The 18,185-nt window shown below is 38.2% G+C and overlaps 4 protein-coding genes and 1 pseudogene across 7 annotated transcripts; 2 read left to right on the top strand and 3 right to left on the bottom strand.

Annotated features, from left to right (window-relative positions):
* Positions 1-1,558: 1,558 nt before the first annotated feature.
* On the top strand, positions 1,559-3,646 carry LOC125194736. Its single transcript, XM_048092968.1, has one exon. It carries the CDS (start codon positions 1,559-1,561, stop codon positions 3,644-3,646), a length of 2,088 nt encoding a protein of 695 aa, XP_047948925.1.
* Positions 3,647-4,180: 534 nt separating this feature from the next.
* On the bottom strand, positions 4,181-5,581 carry LOC125194737 (annotated as a pseudogene).
* Positions 5,582-6,407: 826 nt separating this feature from the next.
* LOC125194738 lies at positions 6,408-8,492 on the top strand. The gene has a single exon (XM_048092969.1). The coding sequence runs from the start codon at positions 6,408-6,410 to the stop codon at positions 8,490-8,492; it is 2,085 nt and encodes a 694-aa protein (XP_047948926.1).
* A 661-nt stretch (positions 8,493-9,153) lies between these two features.
* LOC125195886 (30S ribosomal protein S9, chloroplastic) lies at positions 9,154-11,485 on the bottom strand. 2 transcript variants are annotated; one of them, XR_007171793.1, is made up of 4 exons: positions 11,061-11,485; positions 10,311-10,599; positions 9,686-9,775; positions 9,154-9,553 (listed from the first exon to the last, which is right to left on the bottom strand). XR_007171793.1 is itself a non-coding variant. In XM_048094160.1 (3 exons), the coding sequence occupies exons 1-2, from the start codon at positions 11,388-11,390 to the stop codon at positions 10,312-10,314; spliced, it is 618 nt and encodes a 205-aa protein (XP_047950117.1). In that variant the 5' UTR covers positions 11,391-11,485; the 3' UTR covers positions 9,154-9,553; position 10,311. The 2 variants fall into 2 exon arrangements, 1 of the variants encoding a protein (XP_047950117.1); XM_048094160.1 differs by lacking the exon at positions 9,686-9,775.
* Positions 11,486-13,250: 1,765 nt separating this feature from the next.
* Positions 13,251-17,417, bottom strand: LOC125196976 (BEL1-like homeodomain protein 4). Of its 3 annotated transcripts, none has more exons than XM_048095653.1 (6): positions 17,246-17,417; positions 16,798-17,117; positions 16,189-16,731; positions 14,837-15,222; positions 14,710-14,770; positions 13,251-13,674 (listed from the first exon to the last, which is right to left on the bottom strand). In XM_048095653.1, the coding sequence occupies exons 2-6, from the start codon at positions 17,038-17,040 to the stop codon at positions 13,423-13,425; spliced, it is 1,485 nt and encodes a 494-aa protein (XP_047951610.1). In that variant the 5' UTR covers positions 17,041-17,117; positions 17,246-17,417; the 3' UTR covers positions 13,251-13,422. The 3 variants fall into 3 exon arrangements, with proteins under 3 accessions (XP_047951610.1, XP_047951612.1, XP_047951609.1); XM_048095655.1 differs by having other exon boundaries at positions 16,189-16,644; positions 16,798-17,121; XM_048095652.1 differs by having other exon boundaries at positions 16,798-17,121.
* Between the last annotated feature and the right edge of the window lie 768 nt (positions 17,418-18,185).

Below are 18,185 nucleotides of genomic sequence, written 5' to 3' on the forward strand. Positions count from 1 at the left end.
TCAGAGGCGATCTATGGCTGTCGCTGACCTTGAGCAAGGCCCGAGCAACGTCAAGACATATGGCTTGGGCCTGCCCAGATAGGCCGCCACCATGTGCTTTTACAAAGACATCGTAGCTACTCTAATACCCTAATGTCACCAGACACAAAGGGTTGCCTTGAAGGTATTCCTGAACAAATCATTATTCAATTCGTTTCAGCCGGTGCTATGCAAGAGATATTGATCATCAACATTGGCATTTAAAGCACACTGACTGCAGAATTGTGAAAGTTGCCTGCTCTGCTACCACCAATCTCATGTTTTTCTATGTACATTGTGAATTATGCATGCTAATATATATATATATATAAAACACCTTTGTGAGTTGTGAACACTGATGCAGTTCTTCCATTGTTAAAGAGTAAGCAATATACTGATGCACCACCAACAGAACTTACTATAGGAGTTGCTATCCCCTAAATCATCAAATATTAACCTAATTTTTGGATGATAATTCTTTGTTTTGTTTCTGGAGCACAATAGGTAACCGTATTTCGAATAGCATTGCATTATTAATTACTCCACATGGCTAAACGAATTCATCAAAGTTGAGCGTTTTAATCACCTAGGCCGCTGGGCGTCGCGATGATTTTGCCGGTGCCTTCCTGCATAACAACCCTAGCAATAGCGCTCTTCCTGTGGCCGTGGCCGGTGCCGGTGCCGGTGATATGATTATTCTGTCCTGCTTATCTCGAAAGCGAGATGATTATGTTCTCCTGAATCTCCGTGAGATTACCAAATACAATGAAAACGTATAAAATACGAAATTTTAAACCAGTGAATTAGTTTTATACTAGTAATAGAATACGTTGTTGAAATTACGGACACTACTTATTATTTATCATAAAAGTGAAATAAGACTTTTATTATGAGATGATAAAAATAGCAAATTAAGGCTTTTATTGCGGAACAAAGAGAATAATAAATATTAATGTAATTTAAATAAGATTTTACTAGAATTACTTTTATACACTTCATTGGGCTGTGGTGGATACGACTATTTAAGTCTTAAGATATAGCCTAATTTAGTCAATAATCAAAACTTATTTAAGATATTAGCCTAATTTAAAACGAAGATGGAGACTGAAGTCATGCAAGAAACAAACTTGAGACCTTAGTTGAACGAATCACAAGTCCGAAGCCATAGTTGAACGAATCAAAAGTATAGTAGCCTAATTTAGTCAATAATCTGGTAATCTTTTTATATACATAAAAAAGACTAGCTACCCACTGCCATCTTTAACGTCCTTTAATTTTTTTATATTTGTCTCCTCAAACCAATTAAAACCATCTCTTTTACAGGTTTCCACACGTAATTAAATTGGATTCATTGAAATTGGTAAATTTTCAGTCCAAAACTTGACCACCAATTATCAATTCGAGTATTAAAATGCAACGTTCGTACTTCAAAATGATAACATGCTTCTTTGAAAGAAAACCGTTAGCCTAAAATCAGCATTTAACGTTTGAAAATAAATTGTAAAACACAAATATTTTCATTCAACTCATTGGTTTCTTGATGGATCATGATTCCGATAGCAAAGTGCAGAAGCAGCTAGATGCAGCGATGCCATGGGTTGGCTTATACATCGCCGCAGCTTCTACGGTGTGCATCCTTGCAATGGTGGCCGACGCTTTCAACAGCTTCCGGCGCAAGAAGCTATGGTTTCCCTGCAAATACACCTCTCTTAACGCTGCTTCTTTGACTCTATTAGCCGTGGCAATGAAGTTGCCCATGGATCTCAACACCGTCATGGTCAACACTGTCACAGACGCAGCTGCAAAGTTCACCAGCTTGCTCTTCATGTCAACAGCTCTTAACACTCTGATGCCTTCTCTGGGATCCATGAACGACAAAGAGCTGCTCACAAATTGCGTTGGCCTAGCCCTTCTCGTGGTCACCATCACGGCTAATGTTTCCATTCATGCCATTGAGGTGCAACGTTTCCTATCACAAACAATGATCCCTTCTGTTGTGATGTTAGTTTCTCTTGCGATGCTAGTTTGCCTGGCGCTTAGCGTGTCAGCGATGAAGAGGAGTCTGAAACTGAAGTACGAAGAGAAGCACAGAGAAGCTTTGGAGAAGGAGGAGGAACTGGTGGAGGGCTTCAACATGGCTGATCAGAGAAGACAGATGATGAAATACTGGGTGATGGCAGAGAGCAGCTGCCCTCAGTTTGTGATAGCGCGTTCTAGTGTTTGCGCAGCTTCATCTATGATCACCTTCTTTTTCGTGATCCTGTATACTTTTGTACATGTAATTCATGGGATAGTCAAGTATGTGCCAGGAAAGTCGCCCTATGGAGTTTACACCAAAAGGATTATAGAGATTCAGTTCTATGGGGTGGGGATAGCCGTGATTCTGGCTATGTTGAGATGGTTCGTCACCGTTAGGTTTCGTTGCTCATCAACCAACACGTGGATGATTGAAAGCTACTGGATTCAGACGCTCAGCGAGTGCAGAAACAGCTCTGCAGGCATCAAAATTGGGCCAAACAGATGGGGCAAATGTCTTCTTGATGCAAAATGGTGTGTGCTAACTCTCTGCATTGGAGTTCAGAGCTTTATTGTACTTACAAGCAAATCCCTCATCTTCTTTTCGAGATTCATGGTGGCTCCATTTGTGTTTTGCTTCTCTCACATCAACAAGTTTGCGAGACGCCATCATGGTACATCACCGGGTGATGATGACATGGATCTGAACTACCTAAGCAGTTATGTTCTGTTACTAGATGGCGAGGTGGAGCTTCCGACAAGGTTCGTGAGAAGCATGTGCCGAGAGGCTGACAGCATGATTCAGATAGGTAGAGAGAAGAAGCCTTCCAACCTCATAAATCTTCTTGAAAAATTTGATAGCTCAAATACTAGCCAAATTACAACCTTAGTTTTAGCTCATGATTGTTGGACTCTACAAGTTGTCACTCTCACAAGCATTGCCCTTGCCCTTCCCAACATCTCCCAGCATCAACGCAAGCAGTTGTTGAGCAGTGTGAGCGAAGGCCTTCCTCTTGCAAAAGTAGTCGAAAAAACTTTGGATACTAATGCTAAACCTAAAAGCATTAGGAAATCTACAAGTGCTACTTGGGTGGAACTGCTAGTTTACTTCAAGTGGGTTGAGATCGATCTAAGAAATGGATTTCTATGGTGCAGAAACAGTAAGCAAGTCTTGCAAGAGCTCTCCGATAAAGCTGAAGAGATCGTCATGGAGTGGAAGAGTCAATCACAAGATTCCAATATGGGAAATCCTCTAAACTTCCCAGCAAGAGCTGTGGCTGCAAACTCCATGTACAGAATTTGTCAAACCATTTTGTTGTCCTATGGTGAAGAGGAAAGCTGTGAGGAAATGTGGGAGAGATTATGCGTTATGATCGCAGATGTTTTTTCTGCGTGTCTCACCAATTTGCCACATGCTATAACCAAAATGTGTCACCAGAGTTGCATTGAAAAGAAAGACAAGACCGTACGCGAAGCATTTCTGCTTTTGGGAAAGACGGAAGAAGTTCTCGGAATTGTTCGACGACGACAGAAACGGTTATGTATAGATCATGACAATGAAGGCTTGACGATGTCAAGTATGAATGACTTGGTTGTAAGTGTAGATTGTTGAGCATGCCTCATGCTCGAGCCAAATGTGCCATCTAGAATAAGGATTGTGAGATATTTGCAATGTGAATTGTCCACGTAGAAAATGTGAAGTAAAAAAATCAACTTAATTGCCTAGTGGGTGATCTCTAGTTGTTTGATTGTTTTAGGATGGAATCTATCTAGGGTTTGATTGATCTCTACTAATATGAAATGAAATTACCTAACATTTGTAAATTCTAACACTTAGTTGGTCCCCTTGATTGCTTTTTTTTGGGTGGGTGGCTGTTCTCCCTAGAGAATGCCTTAGTATATTGTAATTCTCTAATTACTATTCTATTTACTTACCCACCAAAACAAACAATAAAATATTGTAGTAATAGTATACATTTGGTGTAACCTTTTGTGTGCACAAAAGCATCAGTTACACTTCCATTCCTATTAAAAAATAACAAATGTTGGCAATAATCGCTTATAAATTGGATCCCTAGAAGATCCTCTTTATAACATCAGAAAGTAGACTATCTTGGAAATTGCAGTGTCTTTGAGCTATATACCATGACAACAAAAAAATAATGTAGTTTAACCGAAATAACTTGCATTTCATACATTTGAAGACACACATCAAGAGCAACAAGAAAGGAAGATGAAGAACTCGAATTGAGCATAACCTGAATACTTGTGTAGGAAAGAACAAAGCTGATACACACCAAGATTTCAGGCTTCCAACTCTCAAATATTCTTCAAACAATATTACGCAGGTGAAAATATCTCCACACATATAGTGCAATAACATCACAAACAGAGTGGATATCGAGTGTGCAAGATGTTCCTGACCTTAATGCTTTGAGAACTGTGGGCGCTTTCTAGCTTCCTTAGCCCAGGCTTCTTCCTCTCAACTACTCTGGAGTCCCAGGTGAGGAGACCTTCCTGCTTCAGAGGCGATTTATGGCTGTCGCAGACCTTGAGCAAGGCCCGAGCAACGTCAAGACATATGGCTTGGGCCTGCCCAGATAGGCCGCCACCATGTGCTTTTACAAAGACATCGTAGCGACTAATGTCACCAGAGGAGTCTTGACATACTGCAGCCACAAAGGGTTGCCTTGAAGGTATTCCTGCACAAATCATCATTAAATTCGTTTAAGCCAGAGCTATACAAGATGTGAAAGTTGCCTGCTCTGTTTTCAGCAATCTACACACCAACCTCATGTTTTTCTACCAACATTGTGAATTGTGTATGCTAATATGTACTCAATATACCCCCTGGTGCAGTTCTTACATTGTAAAGAGTAAGAAATATACTGATACACCACCAACAGAACTTTTTTTTTTTTTTTTTTTTGATAAGAGACGTTCCGCCTCTAAAAGCAAATGAGTACTTGCTGGACATATACGACCACCAACAGAACTTGTTATAATAGGAGTTGCTATCCCCTAAATCATTATTAGAAATGGGCCACTCACCCCTTAAAAGGGCTCATAAGGGGGGAGGGTTATCCATAGTATGAGGGGGAGGGTTATCCATACTTATATAGAAGAGATAGGATCATCACCAAGCCGATGTGGGACAAGATATTAGAAATTTAACAATCATCAATTGTAGAAAATATTAACCTAATTTTGGATGATAGTAGTTCTTTTGTTGGAGCACAATTGGAAACTGATTGCATTATAAACTATACGGATGAAGGAATTCATCAAAATTGATATGATTAAGGTAAAAATTGAGCGCTTTAATCACCTGGGCGTCGCGATAGTTGATGATGATTTTGCCGGTGCCATCCTGCAATAGCGCTATTCCTGTGGCTGGTGATAGATCATGATTCCGATAGCGTATCTCTCGTATAGTTCTACTGTAGTTGTAGTTGTAGTAGTAGTAGTAGTAGTAGTAGTAGTAGTACTTGATAGAGAAGTATCTCACAAGAGAATGGAGTATGATTATTTTATCCCATACAGCGTTTTGTCATGGTACTCCAAATAGAAACTATTTTATCTCTTGCTCAAGTGATGAATCCATAATACTTCAATAAAATTCATGGGATTAGATATAATGAAAAAATAACTATAATGAAAATATTTAAATACTATTTTTTTAAAATAAATTATAATTTAATTTCACTATCTTCTATTGTTGCCGATAATTAAATTGGAATAATATATTAAAATAATAACACTTATGTAACTTAAATAAGATAATAAAAGAGTTACTTGTATACTCTTATTCTGTGGTAGATATATAGAAATAAAATAATGTTGGATAAGCAAGAAACAAAACTTGAGACCTTTATTGAACGAATTAAAATAAAATTAAACAAAGTTGGAAACTCAACTCATGCAAGAAAAAAAAAGTGAGACCTTAGTTGAACGAATCAAAAGTATAATTGCCCAATTTAGTCAATAATGTGGTATGTTTTTTACATATAAAAAAAACTAGCTACCCATTGCCATCTTTAACGTCCTCAAATTTTTTATATTTGTCTCCTCAAACCAATTAAAACCATCTCTTTTATAGTTTCCGTCACAAATGTAGTTGAATAGGACTTATTGAAATGGGCAAATTTTCAGTCCAACACTTGACCACCGATTATCTATTTGAGTATTAAAATGCAATGTTCAAACTTCATATTAATGACACTTCTTTTAAAGAAAAAACCGTTAGCCAAAAATCATCTGTACACATATTTAAGTCTTTCCCAAGAGCAAAATATGTTCTCTATACATAGATATATAACGTTTGAAAATAAATTGTCAAACACAAATATTTGATTCAACTCATTAGTTTCTTGATGGATTCTGATTCCGACACCACAGTGCAGAAGCAGCTCGATGCAGCGATGCCATGGGTGGGCTTATACATCGCCGCGGCTTCTGCACTGTGCATCCTTGCAATGGCAGTCGACGCTTTCAACAGCTTCCGGCGCAAGAAGCTATGGTTTCCCTGCAAATACGCCTCTCTCAATGGCGCTTCTTTGACTCTACTAGCCGTGGCAATGAAGCTGCCCATGGATATCAACACCGTCATGACCAACTCCGAGACAGATACATCTGCAAAGTTCACAAGCTTGCTCTTCATGTTCACAGCTCTCAACATTGTGATGCCTTCTTTGGGATCCATGGACGACAAAGATCTTCTCACAAGTTGCGTCGGCCTAGCCCTTCTCGTGGTCACCATCACGGCTAATATCGCCATTCATACCATAGAGGTACAACGTTTCCTATCACGAGCAATGATCCCTTCTGTTGCGATGTTAGTTTCTCTTGCGATGCTAGTTTGCCTGGCGCTTAGCGTGTCAGCGATGAAGAAGAGTCTGAAACAAAAGTACGAAGAGAAGCACAGAGAAGCTTTGGAGAAGGAGGAGGAACTGGTGGAGGGCTTCAAGATGGCTGATCAGAGAAGACAGATGATGAAATACTGGGTGATGGCAGAGAGCAGCTGCCCTCAGTTTGTGATAGCGCGTTCTTGTGTTTGCGCAGCTTCATCAATGATCACCTCATTTTTTGGCATCATATATACTGTGGTTCATGTTCTTGACGGGACAAGCGCGAATGCGCCGGGTAAGACGCCCTATGGAGTTTACACCAAAAGGATTGTAGCAGTTCAGTCCCATGGAGTGGGGATAGCAGTGATTCTGGCTATGTTGAGATGGTTAGTCGCCCTTGTGTTTCGTTGCTCATCAACAAACACTTGGATGATTGAAAGTTACTGGATTCAGACGCTCAACGACTGCAGAAACAGCTCCGCAGGCATACAACTTGAGCCAAACAGATGGGGCAAATGTCTTTTCAATGCAAAATGGTGTGTGCTAACTTTCTGCATTGGAGTTCAGAGGTTTATTGTTCTTGCAAGCAAAACCCTCATCTTCTTTTCTGGCTTCATGTTGGCTCCACTTGTGTTGTGCTGCTCTCACATCAACAAGTTTGCGAGAAGGCATCATGGTACATCATCGGGTTGTGACGACATGGATCTGAGCTACCTAAGCAGTTATGTTCTGTTACTAGATGGCGAGGTGGAGCTGCCGACAAGCTTGGTGAGAAGCATGTGCCGCGAGGCTGATGGCATGATTAAGATAGGTAGAGAGAAGAAGCCCTCCAACCTAATAAATCTTCTAAGCAAATCTGATAGCTCAAATACTAGCCAAATTACAACCTTAGAGTTAGCTCATGATTGTTGGACTCTACAAGTTGTCACTCTCACAAGCATTGCCCTTGCCCTTCCCAAAATCTCCCAGCATCAATGCAAGCAGTTGTTGAGCAGTGTGAGTGAAGGCCTTTCTCTTGCAACAACAGTCGAAAAAACTTTGGGCACAAATGCAGAACTTAAGAGCATTAGGAATGCTGCAAGTTCTACTTGGGTGGAACTGCTAGTTTACTCCAAGTGGGTACAGATCGATCTCAGAAATGGTTTTTTATGGTGTAGAAACAGCAAGCAAGTCTTGCAAGAGCTCTCCGATAAAGCTGAAGAGATCGTCATGGAGTGGAAGAATGGATCGCAAGATTCCAATATGGGAAATCCTCTAAACTTCCCAGCAAGAGTTGTGGCTGCAAACTCCATGTACAGAATTTGTCAGACCATATTATTGTCCTATGGTGAAGAGGAAAGCTGTGAGGAAATGTGGGAGAGATTATGTGTTATGATCGCAGATGTTTTGGCAGCGTGTCTCACCGATTTGCCACATGCTATAACCAAAATGTGTCACCAGAGTTGCATTGAAAAGAGAGACGAGAGTGTGCGCGAAGCATTTATGCTTTTGGGAAAGACAGAAGAAGTTGTTGGAATTGTTCGACGACAAAGACGGGTGTGTATCAATCATGACGAAGACGCTTTGACGATGTCAAGCATGAACGTGTTGGCTGTAACAGTGGATTGTTGAGCATGCCCCATGCTTGAGCTGAATGTCTGGTGAGTGGTCACTAGTTAGTTTTCACTCTTTAGGATAGAATCTACTAGGGTTTGGTTGATCTCCACTTTACATATCAGTACGCTTCAATGAACGAAAACTTTACTTGCTTTCTTATTTTTATTTTTTTGGGGTGGGGACGGGGTATGTTCTCCTTAGTATATTGAGATTTTCTATTTACTTAGCGCTCATTTGATTCGTAGATAGAATATAACAAGATCATTAACATAAGATAATGTTTTTGGGCCGAATGTAAGATACTGTCAAGATAGTGTCTTTTTTTAGTTGTTTAATTGATAGGATAGCCTCTAATTGTTGTGTAGATAGAATGAAAAAGGACAAAGATACCCTTGTTAACATTCGTAAATATATTTTGTACTACTACTATAATTTATCGAAAATCATGCTTCATTACTTAATTGGTCTTTAATTATCATTGCATATTAAGATATCATATCTCAAAACTGCCGTAATGGTTGTGTAAATTAGGTCACTAATTAATCCAAAAATTAGCTAATTCCTTAAGTACTCTAATTTTGTAAATTAACTGAATCAATTTGTGTTAAATAGCAAATTTTAAATTAATTATTGAAGAAATCAACAGTGACTTTCTTGCTCTAAGACAAAACACCAGTTGGGGAAGAAGCTCAGCTCTATCATCAGTGTCTCAATTCGAGCAAGATGAACACATTCAACCATCACAAAAATGGAATGAACTATTACCAAAATTCTACCAAAATTCCAGTAAATTAGAGCAGAGCACCCTTTGACCTATTTTGAGCAAAAAATAAACTGAAATTGAGTAAGAACCAGGAGAACGAAGAAGCTTAGATATGAATATCAACAAGAAGAGGCTTAGAACAATAAATCCATCAGGGGAGAAGGTCCGACGCGCGGCCGTTGGGAGGAACGGTCCCGGAGTCACTGAACTCCACACGACGCCGGAGAAGGTAGCCGAACACAGTCCCCGGAGTCACTAAACTCCACACGACGCCGGAGAAGGTAGCCGAACACAGTCCGATGGCCAGCGCCTCCTAGATGATGCAAAAAAAGAAGTTTGTGAAAGAGGAGAGAGAGAGAGAGAGGCGTGTGGAGAGAAGGTGTGAGAGAGAGAGAAGAAAAAGGGGTAAAATTGGCTATCATAATGCAACAGTTCACAAACCCACCAAAATTGGTGGGTTAGTGTTTTCCCAGATTTTGAGTTAGCATGCCGGCCTAGGCGGGCTTTATACATTTTCTCGGGCCTTGAGATAGTACTGTCAAGACAATCAAACATTAGATAATTTTCACTATCTAGTCTTTTCCAACAGTTAAACATTTGGTGTAGCCTTTTGTGTGCACAAAAGCATCACTAACACATCCATTCTAATCAAACCAGATACACTTTCAATAAGTTCGATCAAAAAACTAACAAATCTTGGCAATAATTGCTTATGAATTGGATTCCCGAAAATATCCTCTTTATAACATCAGAAAGTAGACTATCTTAGAAATTGCAGCATCTTTGAGCTATATCATGGCAATAAAAATTAATGTTATTCAACCGAAATAACTTGCATTTCATACAGCTGAAGATACACATCAAGAGCAACAAGAAATGATGATCAAGAACTTGAATCGAGCATACTGAAACAAAAACAACCTAAACAAAAGCTGATATACACCAAGATTTCTGGCTTCCAACCCTTAAATATTCTTCAAACAATATTACGCAGGTGAAAATATCTCCACACATATAGTGCAATAACATCACAAACAGAGTGGATATTGAATGTGCAAGATGTTCCTGACCTTAACGCTTTGAGAACTGTGGGCGCTTTCTAGCTTTCCTTAGCCCAGGCTTCTTCCTCTCAACTACTCTGGAGTCCCGGGTGAGGAGGCCTTCCTGCTTCAGAGGCGATCTATGGCTGTCGCTGACCTTGAGCAAGGCTCGAGCAACGCCAAGACATATGGCTTGGGCCTGCCCGGATAGGCCGCCACCATGTGCTTTTACAAAGACATCGTAGCTACTCTCATATCCTAATGTCACCAGAGGAGTCTTGACATACTGCAGCCACAAAGGATTGCCTTGAAGGTATTCCTGCACAAATCATTTAATTCGTTACAGCCAGCGCTATGCAAGAAATATCAATCATCAACAATGACATTTAAAGCACACTTACTGCAGATGTGAAAGTTGTCTGCTCTGCTTTCAGCAATCTACAATTCTACACACCAACCTTTACCTCATGTTTTTTCTATGAACATTGTGAATTATGTATGCTGATATGTATATTTAACACACCACTGATGCAGTTCTTCCATTGTTAAGAGTAAGAAATATACTAATACACCACTAACAGAACATGTTATAATAGGAGTTGCTATCCCCTAAATCATCAATATTAACCTAATTTTTGGATGATAGTTCTTTTCTTTCTCTGAAGTACAATTGGTAACCACATTTCGGAACACATTGCATTAACTATATGGGTAAACGGAAAAAATATGAAATTCATCAAAATTGATTGAATTAAAGTTAAAAATTGGTGTTTTAATCACCTGAGCGTCGCGATAATTGATGATGATTTTGCCGGTGCCTTCCTGCAGAACAACCCTAGCAATAGCGCTCTTCCTGCGGCCGGTGCCGATGATAGTCTGAGCGGCGAATCCACCAGGAAGCCTCGATTTCACCAGCTTCTCCAAATCCTGCTTCTCCACTCCGGGTTCAGCGACGGCAGCGGAGGAGGCAACGATGAAGGTGGGGAATTTGGGGGCGGAAAATTTCAAGGAGATAGACTTTGGCGGAAGAGAAGTGTGCGATATTTGGGAGGAAAAGGATAGCGAAGATAAGGATGAGGTGATAGCGGAGATAGAGGTCGCCATTGCCATGGCCGTTACTGATTCAGAGCTGAGAGGATTGCTTTCGCTGCTATGGATATGAGGGTGGAGTTGAGCGTTGTGGATAACGGGGATGAATTGACCAACACGCCCTCAACTCTACACATTACTCTACATATTCTAACTCGGCCCATCATCGACTAGTCCCAGATTTACTATGCTCAAATATACTCATCAGTTAAATTCTAGTACAGTTATTTTAGGCGTCCGGGCCCAAATATGCGACTTATACCTCTCTTTAACTTTTTTTTTTTCATTTTATAATTATTTATAATTATTTTTTTAAAATAAGTGCAAAAAATAAAATCACTCCAAAAAGTAATAAATAAAATCTAAAATAATAAATTGATAGTAAAAATGTTGTTTATCCATGTGGTGAAGAGAATATGTTTAAAATTTAATTTTCTTTTGGGGCTCAAAATTCAAATCTTACTATTATCAAATGGTAGTGTGTGATCTGATCTTAAGTATTGGCAACGTCATCGAATTGTGTTGTCTATTTCGCATGTGAAACAACATACGTTACGTTTTAATCAAAATTTGAAAGAAATAAATATCCCGCAGTCTTTAATTTTTTAAATTTAGAAAAATAATTAAAAATATCATACGAATAATACATTCGACTATTTAAACAACATCATTAATACATTTAGTAAATTATGTTATTAATTTTTACATGTATATGTTGATAGATTAAAAAATGTGGCATGCTGAAATTTTTTGATACGAGATAATTAAAAAAATTGTCAAAATTATAATATAATTGGCCATTTTTTAAAATTATGGGGTAAATAAGAATTTGACCAAACTTTAGTGTTTTTTGTTCGTTTACCCATAAATTAATGAACCATAATCGAACCAGGGTAAACTCTTAACACGGTTACGATTGAATTTTTTTTGTGGTTCCAATTTTGACCAAAAACAACGGAGGAACCAGCATAGGCAGGCCGCACCCTACAACCCCACCGTGACCGCCCCAGCCCCGCCCCAGAAACTTTGAATCTGGATCTCTGATAAAGAAACGTGTGGAGGTAGAAGATGGAGATATGAAAGGAATTTTTAAAATAAGCTAGGGAAAAATGATAAAAAGCTATAAATAGGTACTCATACACTATATCCAGCTATCCCTCCCTATACTTACTTCTAATTTCATTGAAAAAAATTCTTTTATTTATCAATCTAAAATCTAATTTGTGCTTAGATATGCATATTTTTTAATTAATTAGATAATCAATCGTTTAGAGAGGGTGAAATTTAATTAAATACTAGTATTTGTTAATTCTCAGTTAAATCTAGTTTTTTTTTCAATTACTTTAGTTAGATGAGGCCCCAGCACTATATTTATGTATTCAATTTAAAATTGCACATTTAAAAATTATGATAGTGAATTCAAATTTGTAAATTACTGGAGTAGTATAGTTGAAAATATTAATTTTGAAATGAGATAGTTAGGGATTTGGAGTTGTGTTTTGTGATGATTTATTATGATTGTGTGAATTTGAGAATTGAGATTTATAAATCGAAAAATATTATACTTTCTCTGTCCCACAATAAGAGTCACACTTTGCTATTTTAGTCAATTCCACAATAAGAGTCGCACTTCATTTTTATCATAAATGGTAGGTAGTTCTCACTTGACTCATTGTATTATAAACTAATATAAAAAAATAGGTCTCATATTTTATTAACTTTTCTAATTTATTATCCTTTACATTTACTAAAACGTGTGTCAACAGTAAGAGAGACTCCTATTGTGGGACGAAGGAAGTATATAAAATTAAATATTATAATATACTATTTTTTTTAAACGACCTACTAGTACTTAATAAGAAGCTAAGTAGATAAACACACTATAGAAAAAGTTATATAGATACCATAAGTGCAAAATCATTTCATCTCACCAGTCATCTCTATCTATACAATTACTCCTTACTACACTCACTTTATACCTTTATAGAAACAGCAATGTGACATATATAGTTAATTAAATTTCGACGCTTTTCAATAACTCAATAATTGGCAGTTATTCATAAGCCCCGAAATCCCTAACTGAGAGATGGCTCATAATTGGCACATTATTTTCCGAACGCCGGAGTCCCAATGTAAGCGAAACTTCTCCGGCAGCCGCATTTCCACCGGCGGATGAGGTGGATTCTGAAGGGTCCCTTTTTGGTGCAATGGTTTCTGCAGCAGCTTCTTTGAATTCTTGTTGGTACATCTCTTCCACCATTGGCTTCCACAGTCGAACCCTAGCATTTATAAACCAATTTGATACCTGCAAGAGAGAGAGAGAGGACATAATTAATTTTCTGCAACACTGAATTCAGGTTGCTCGTAATTTAATGCATAAAAACAAACTGGCTCATGCAAATGATCACTGGGATAAATATCTGACAATGTCTTTTTTCTTTTCCCTATATATGGAATTGACATGGGATATGGATTTTAACAGCCCCAAAATACAGTAAATAAAACGTGTAGTACATAAATTTAATCAGCACTATTAATAATTACATTGGTCACATCGTCCATCGTCGTAATATAAACATTCAGAGTGTTGGGTAATTTATTCAGCACTATTAAGTATTAATAATACACGACCAGAAAAATAATGGCTAAGGACAATTTTTTACTACTGTATTTCGTATATTAGAGACACTAATTTTTGTTGTTAATTTATCAACACTTTAAAAAACGTCCTTATTGGTGGTGTGCCAAACAAAAATGAAGACGCATAGAAGTTAATAATACCAAAGACAACTTAATTCGGCCTTTATTTATGCCACAAATTTAATTTAGTTTCTCATTATCCAAAATTTTGCGCATCAAAAGTTCTGGTGTCAGATATTTAACTCGGCTCAATGACCATAATGCATGTAAAAATAATAATTAAGTTGTATGACTAAAAACACAATTTAACTAGGCTCAACGTGTCTGGTGTTTCACACAGAAATATTTGATGCTGGATAAAATTAAAGAATTTTGCAAAGTTGATAGAAAAAAATAAATTTGAGACAATAGAATATCAAAGTTGAGATGAATTAAAGTTGATCTCGAAGAAAGCTAATATGAAGTGAATGAATACAAATTAAAGACAATTATGATGATGGCATGCAAATAGATAGATAGATGAATTACGTACTAAGTTTTTGCACTTATTAAATCCTAAAAAAAATGTCATGAATAATTGATTATGCAGTTAGAACTTGGCATGGCATATAGACTTATAGTAGTAGTAGATGACATTCACACAAAACGAAGTAATTATGAGATATCCCTTTCATCGATTTTGATAAACACAAATGAGTACCTGATTTTTCGATAAACCTGTCTGTCTCGACAGCAAATGTTTGTCTGCTTCACTTGGATACCTTACAACAAAACATTCAAATTAAACATAAATGAAACCAAATTAAGCAGAGAGAGAGAAGACATACGGATGGAGGAAATGCTCGAACAGCCACGCCCTCAAAACGGTGACGGAGCGGTCCGGCAGCCCCCGCTGCGGCCGCCACGAGTCGTGGTCCGTCCCCCCCATCCCCATATGCTGCAGCTGAAGGGCTTTCTGGCGCCGATACTTCTGCTCCACCGCCTTCAGCCGCGGCGTCTCCCCCTTGGTGATCCCCGCCTCCTTCTCGCCCAGCGCCGTCAAGCATTCCCTCACCTCGCGCTCCACCGCGTCCTTCATGGTCCGGAAGTGCTGCGACATCGCCCGCCGCGCTAGCCCCGTGTATGCCTCGGCTGCGCCTTCCCCCGCTGCGGCGTCGAATGACTTCACCATCGCCTGCATCTGCTCGCTGTATTTCATGTATCTCTCCTCCACCTAACCACAAAGGCATGTTTAATTTAGGCAGAAGGAATGTCTGCTAAGTAAAGCTGTTATTGCGTCTTATCACAAATGGGATTCAGTGTCAAATAATTAAGACAATGTAAAACAAATTAGATCACACGTGACCTTCTTCTTCCAATAATTCTGCACTAGTAGTAGTGTAGTATTTAACAAATTCAAGGTTAATAAATAGAGGAAAGATGAAATGGTCCACTTTTTCAAGATAGATTAATTTTAATAATTCTGCCATAAAATTTTTTGTTATGTGATTATATAAATACTTTATAATCTGGTTTGGAGGCATATCCATCTTCATTAGACATGTACCCCCAACTATATAAAGGAAAGTTAGGTGAAAAAAGATAGTGTAATGTGAGTCTCATTTCTATATATTAGTTTTATAATGAAATTTGAGTGGAATGTGAGACTTACTATCATCTATAGAAAATCCTAACTGAGACTCTTAATATGGGACAGATTAAAATAAAAAAAATTGAAAGTACTAAAGTGGGAAGGAGAGGGTAAAAAATAAGGGAAAGTTGTTGAAAAATGTACGAAGTTTATACGAACCTTGGCTCGTCTCATAATTTTAAAATTAGTCTAATGAATTTGTTCCTAATAATTTAATGATGAAATTTTTTAAGGAAACTATATCTGATATGACAGCTATAAAATCATATGTGGACGTTACCATCAGTAAATTCAACGATGTCGTTTATTCATAAATAAAATGACATTGTTTGTTTCAAAAATATCAAAACATAAGTGATCGGACTTTTTCACCGTAGGATGATTCCAAACAAATTCAAATAATATGATTATAGGCCATTTATTATTAAAAAAAATTAATTAAAACTCATAATACCTACTGTAAATATGTAATCTTATTCAAATTACCAAGTAAATTTCATGTATCTAACAGTTGCATAATTGTTGAGAAAGAGAGAGAGAGAGAGCGACCTCATCGAGCATGGAGAGAAGCTGAAGTTTTCTTCTTTGGTACTCAGTTCTCTCAGAAGGGGATAAGGAGTGGTGATTCTTTGAAGAAGATACACCGCCGCCGTTATCATCCGATGCCAAATTAGGGTTTCTGCCTTGTTTCTTAACAATCCCATTCCCCACACTGCAGAATTCCATCAGCAATTCTTGCGCAGCCTTCGAATACAAAGAATTCCTCAGCAACGTCGTGCTTCTTGAAGATGATTCCACATACCCCAAATGAATCTGATTTTCGTGAGTCATCGGATCTCCTCCCAATGGATAAGAATTGAAGTATAATTCCCCGTTTCCCACATTCATTTTCTCGAATTTGTTGGCTTCCAAATTCCGCAAAGAGGAGAGGGACAAAGAGAGGCCTTGTCCCTCCGCCTCATGGCCCCCACCGCCGATCCAACTCATCATCTGAGGCGGCGGCGGCTGCATGTCGGAAACTGGATTAATAGGGCTGATTAAGTGAAACCCTTCTAGATTAGAGGGTTTAACTTGTGGATTCATGAATGATAGCTGCATCAAATTTGATCTAATTAATATTTTGTATGATTAATTACATTGCAAATTCTCAACACTCACTTGATTATCAGCAAGAGCTGAGAGGTGGTGTTTGTGGCTGGGCTGGATCTGACCTTCCGTGGCTCCGCCGCCGCCGGGTTTCTGCCACGGACGGTTCATAATCTCTGTCAGCATCCCTCCGGCATCGAACACCGGCGGCGGTGGTGCCTCAAAGCCACCGCCTTGCTCTCTCATAACCCACTCGTTGGATCGTTCGTATGCATTTGGAAAGCCGTAGATACTTTGCTGGAAGCTTTGGGACATGAAGTTGTAGGAGAAAACCCAACCCTTTTAATTTGTTTGAATTTTCAAGGTTGATGTTTCTTAGTATTTCCGAATGTCTTCCTAGCAAGAGAAAGCAAAAGGAGAAAGACAAGACTAATCAGCACATAATTAAATCAAGAATCACTTTTATGGAGTATTTATTTTATTTTATTTTATTTTTTGGTAGTAGAAATTAATCAAGTACCTTTGAAGGTTGGGACATGATTGAATCGAAGCGTGGAAACATCCCTTTCTGGTGAATTGATTTTGGTGCTGGGAATTGGAATCTTTGAGCAAGGGACAGTGTTATTGATGAGACAAGGGTAGAGAGAGAGAGAGAGTGAGAGGATAGAAAGAAAAAGGGTCACCCTCTTCTTCCTCACACTACTCTTCTACCTCGCTTCGCTTTCTACTATGTTTAATTAATATACCTACAAAACACTTGCTACCTCCGTCCACAAAAATAAACAAAGATGTAAATAGTAAGTTTTAATGCACAATTGATGAAGTAATTAAGAGGATAGGAAAAAAGTAGTAGAAGAGTGTTAGTCGATTATGGATCCATATTATTAGTAGAGTTAGTACTTCATCCGTCCTATTTAAGATGTTCACATTGAATATTTTAATTTGGATGAAGGACAAAGATTTATTTCCAAATTAAAAAGTGAACATCTGAATGAGATAAACTAAAAAGGAAAAGTAGACATCTTGAACGGGACGGAAGGAGTAGCATTTAAAACTTTCTATTTTTAAATTTGGTCTAGCTTTGGTGAACAGTCTAAAATGGTAAAAATGAATACAGAGTATATTTTTTATGGACGTAACTAGTAGTATCATGTGTACATTTCTTCTTTTTTTTCCTGGAATTTTTTACTAACTTAAAGTTGCGGTAGTGAAAGTTAAGCACATCACATGCATGAAAAAAGTGTTTTCATAAACTTGCTTGCTCAACATAGTAGTATTAATATGGTAGCAATACTAGTAACCAGTGGCGGATCCAGGATCCCGAGAGGGAGGGGGCGAACTCATACGATAATGTTCAATTAAAAAACCACTAGTAGTAAAAGGTTCCACCCTTAATACCACAATATCATGCTTAAAAATGACAAAAATACTATAACCTCTATTTATATTATTGCAGGGGT

The sequence above is a fragment of the Salvia hispanica genome, chromosome 6 (genome assembly GCF_023119035.1).
Source record: "Salvia hispanica cultivar TCC Black 2014 chromosome 6, UniMelb_Shisp_WGS_1.0, whole genome shotgun sequence".
Lineage (NCBI taxonomy): Eukaryota > Viridiplantae > Streptophyta > Magnoliopsida > Lamiales > Lamiaceae > Salvia > Salvia hispanica.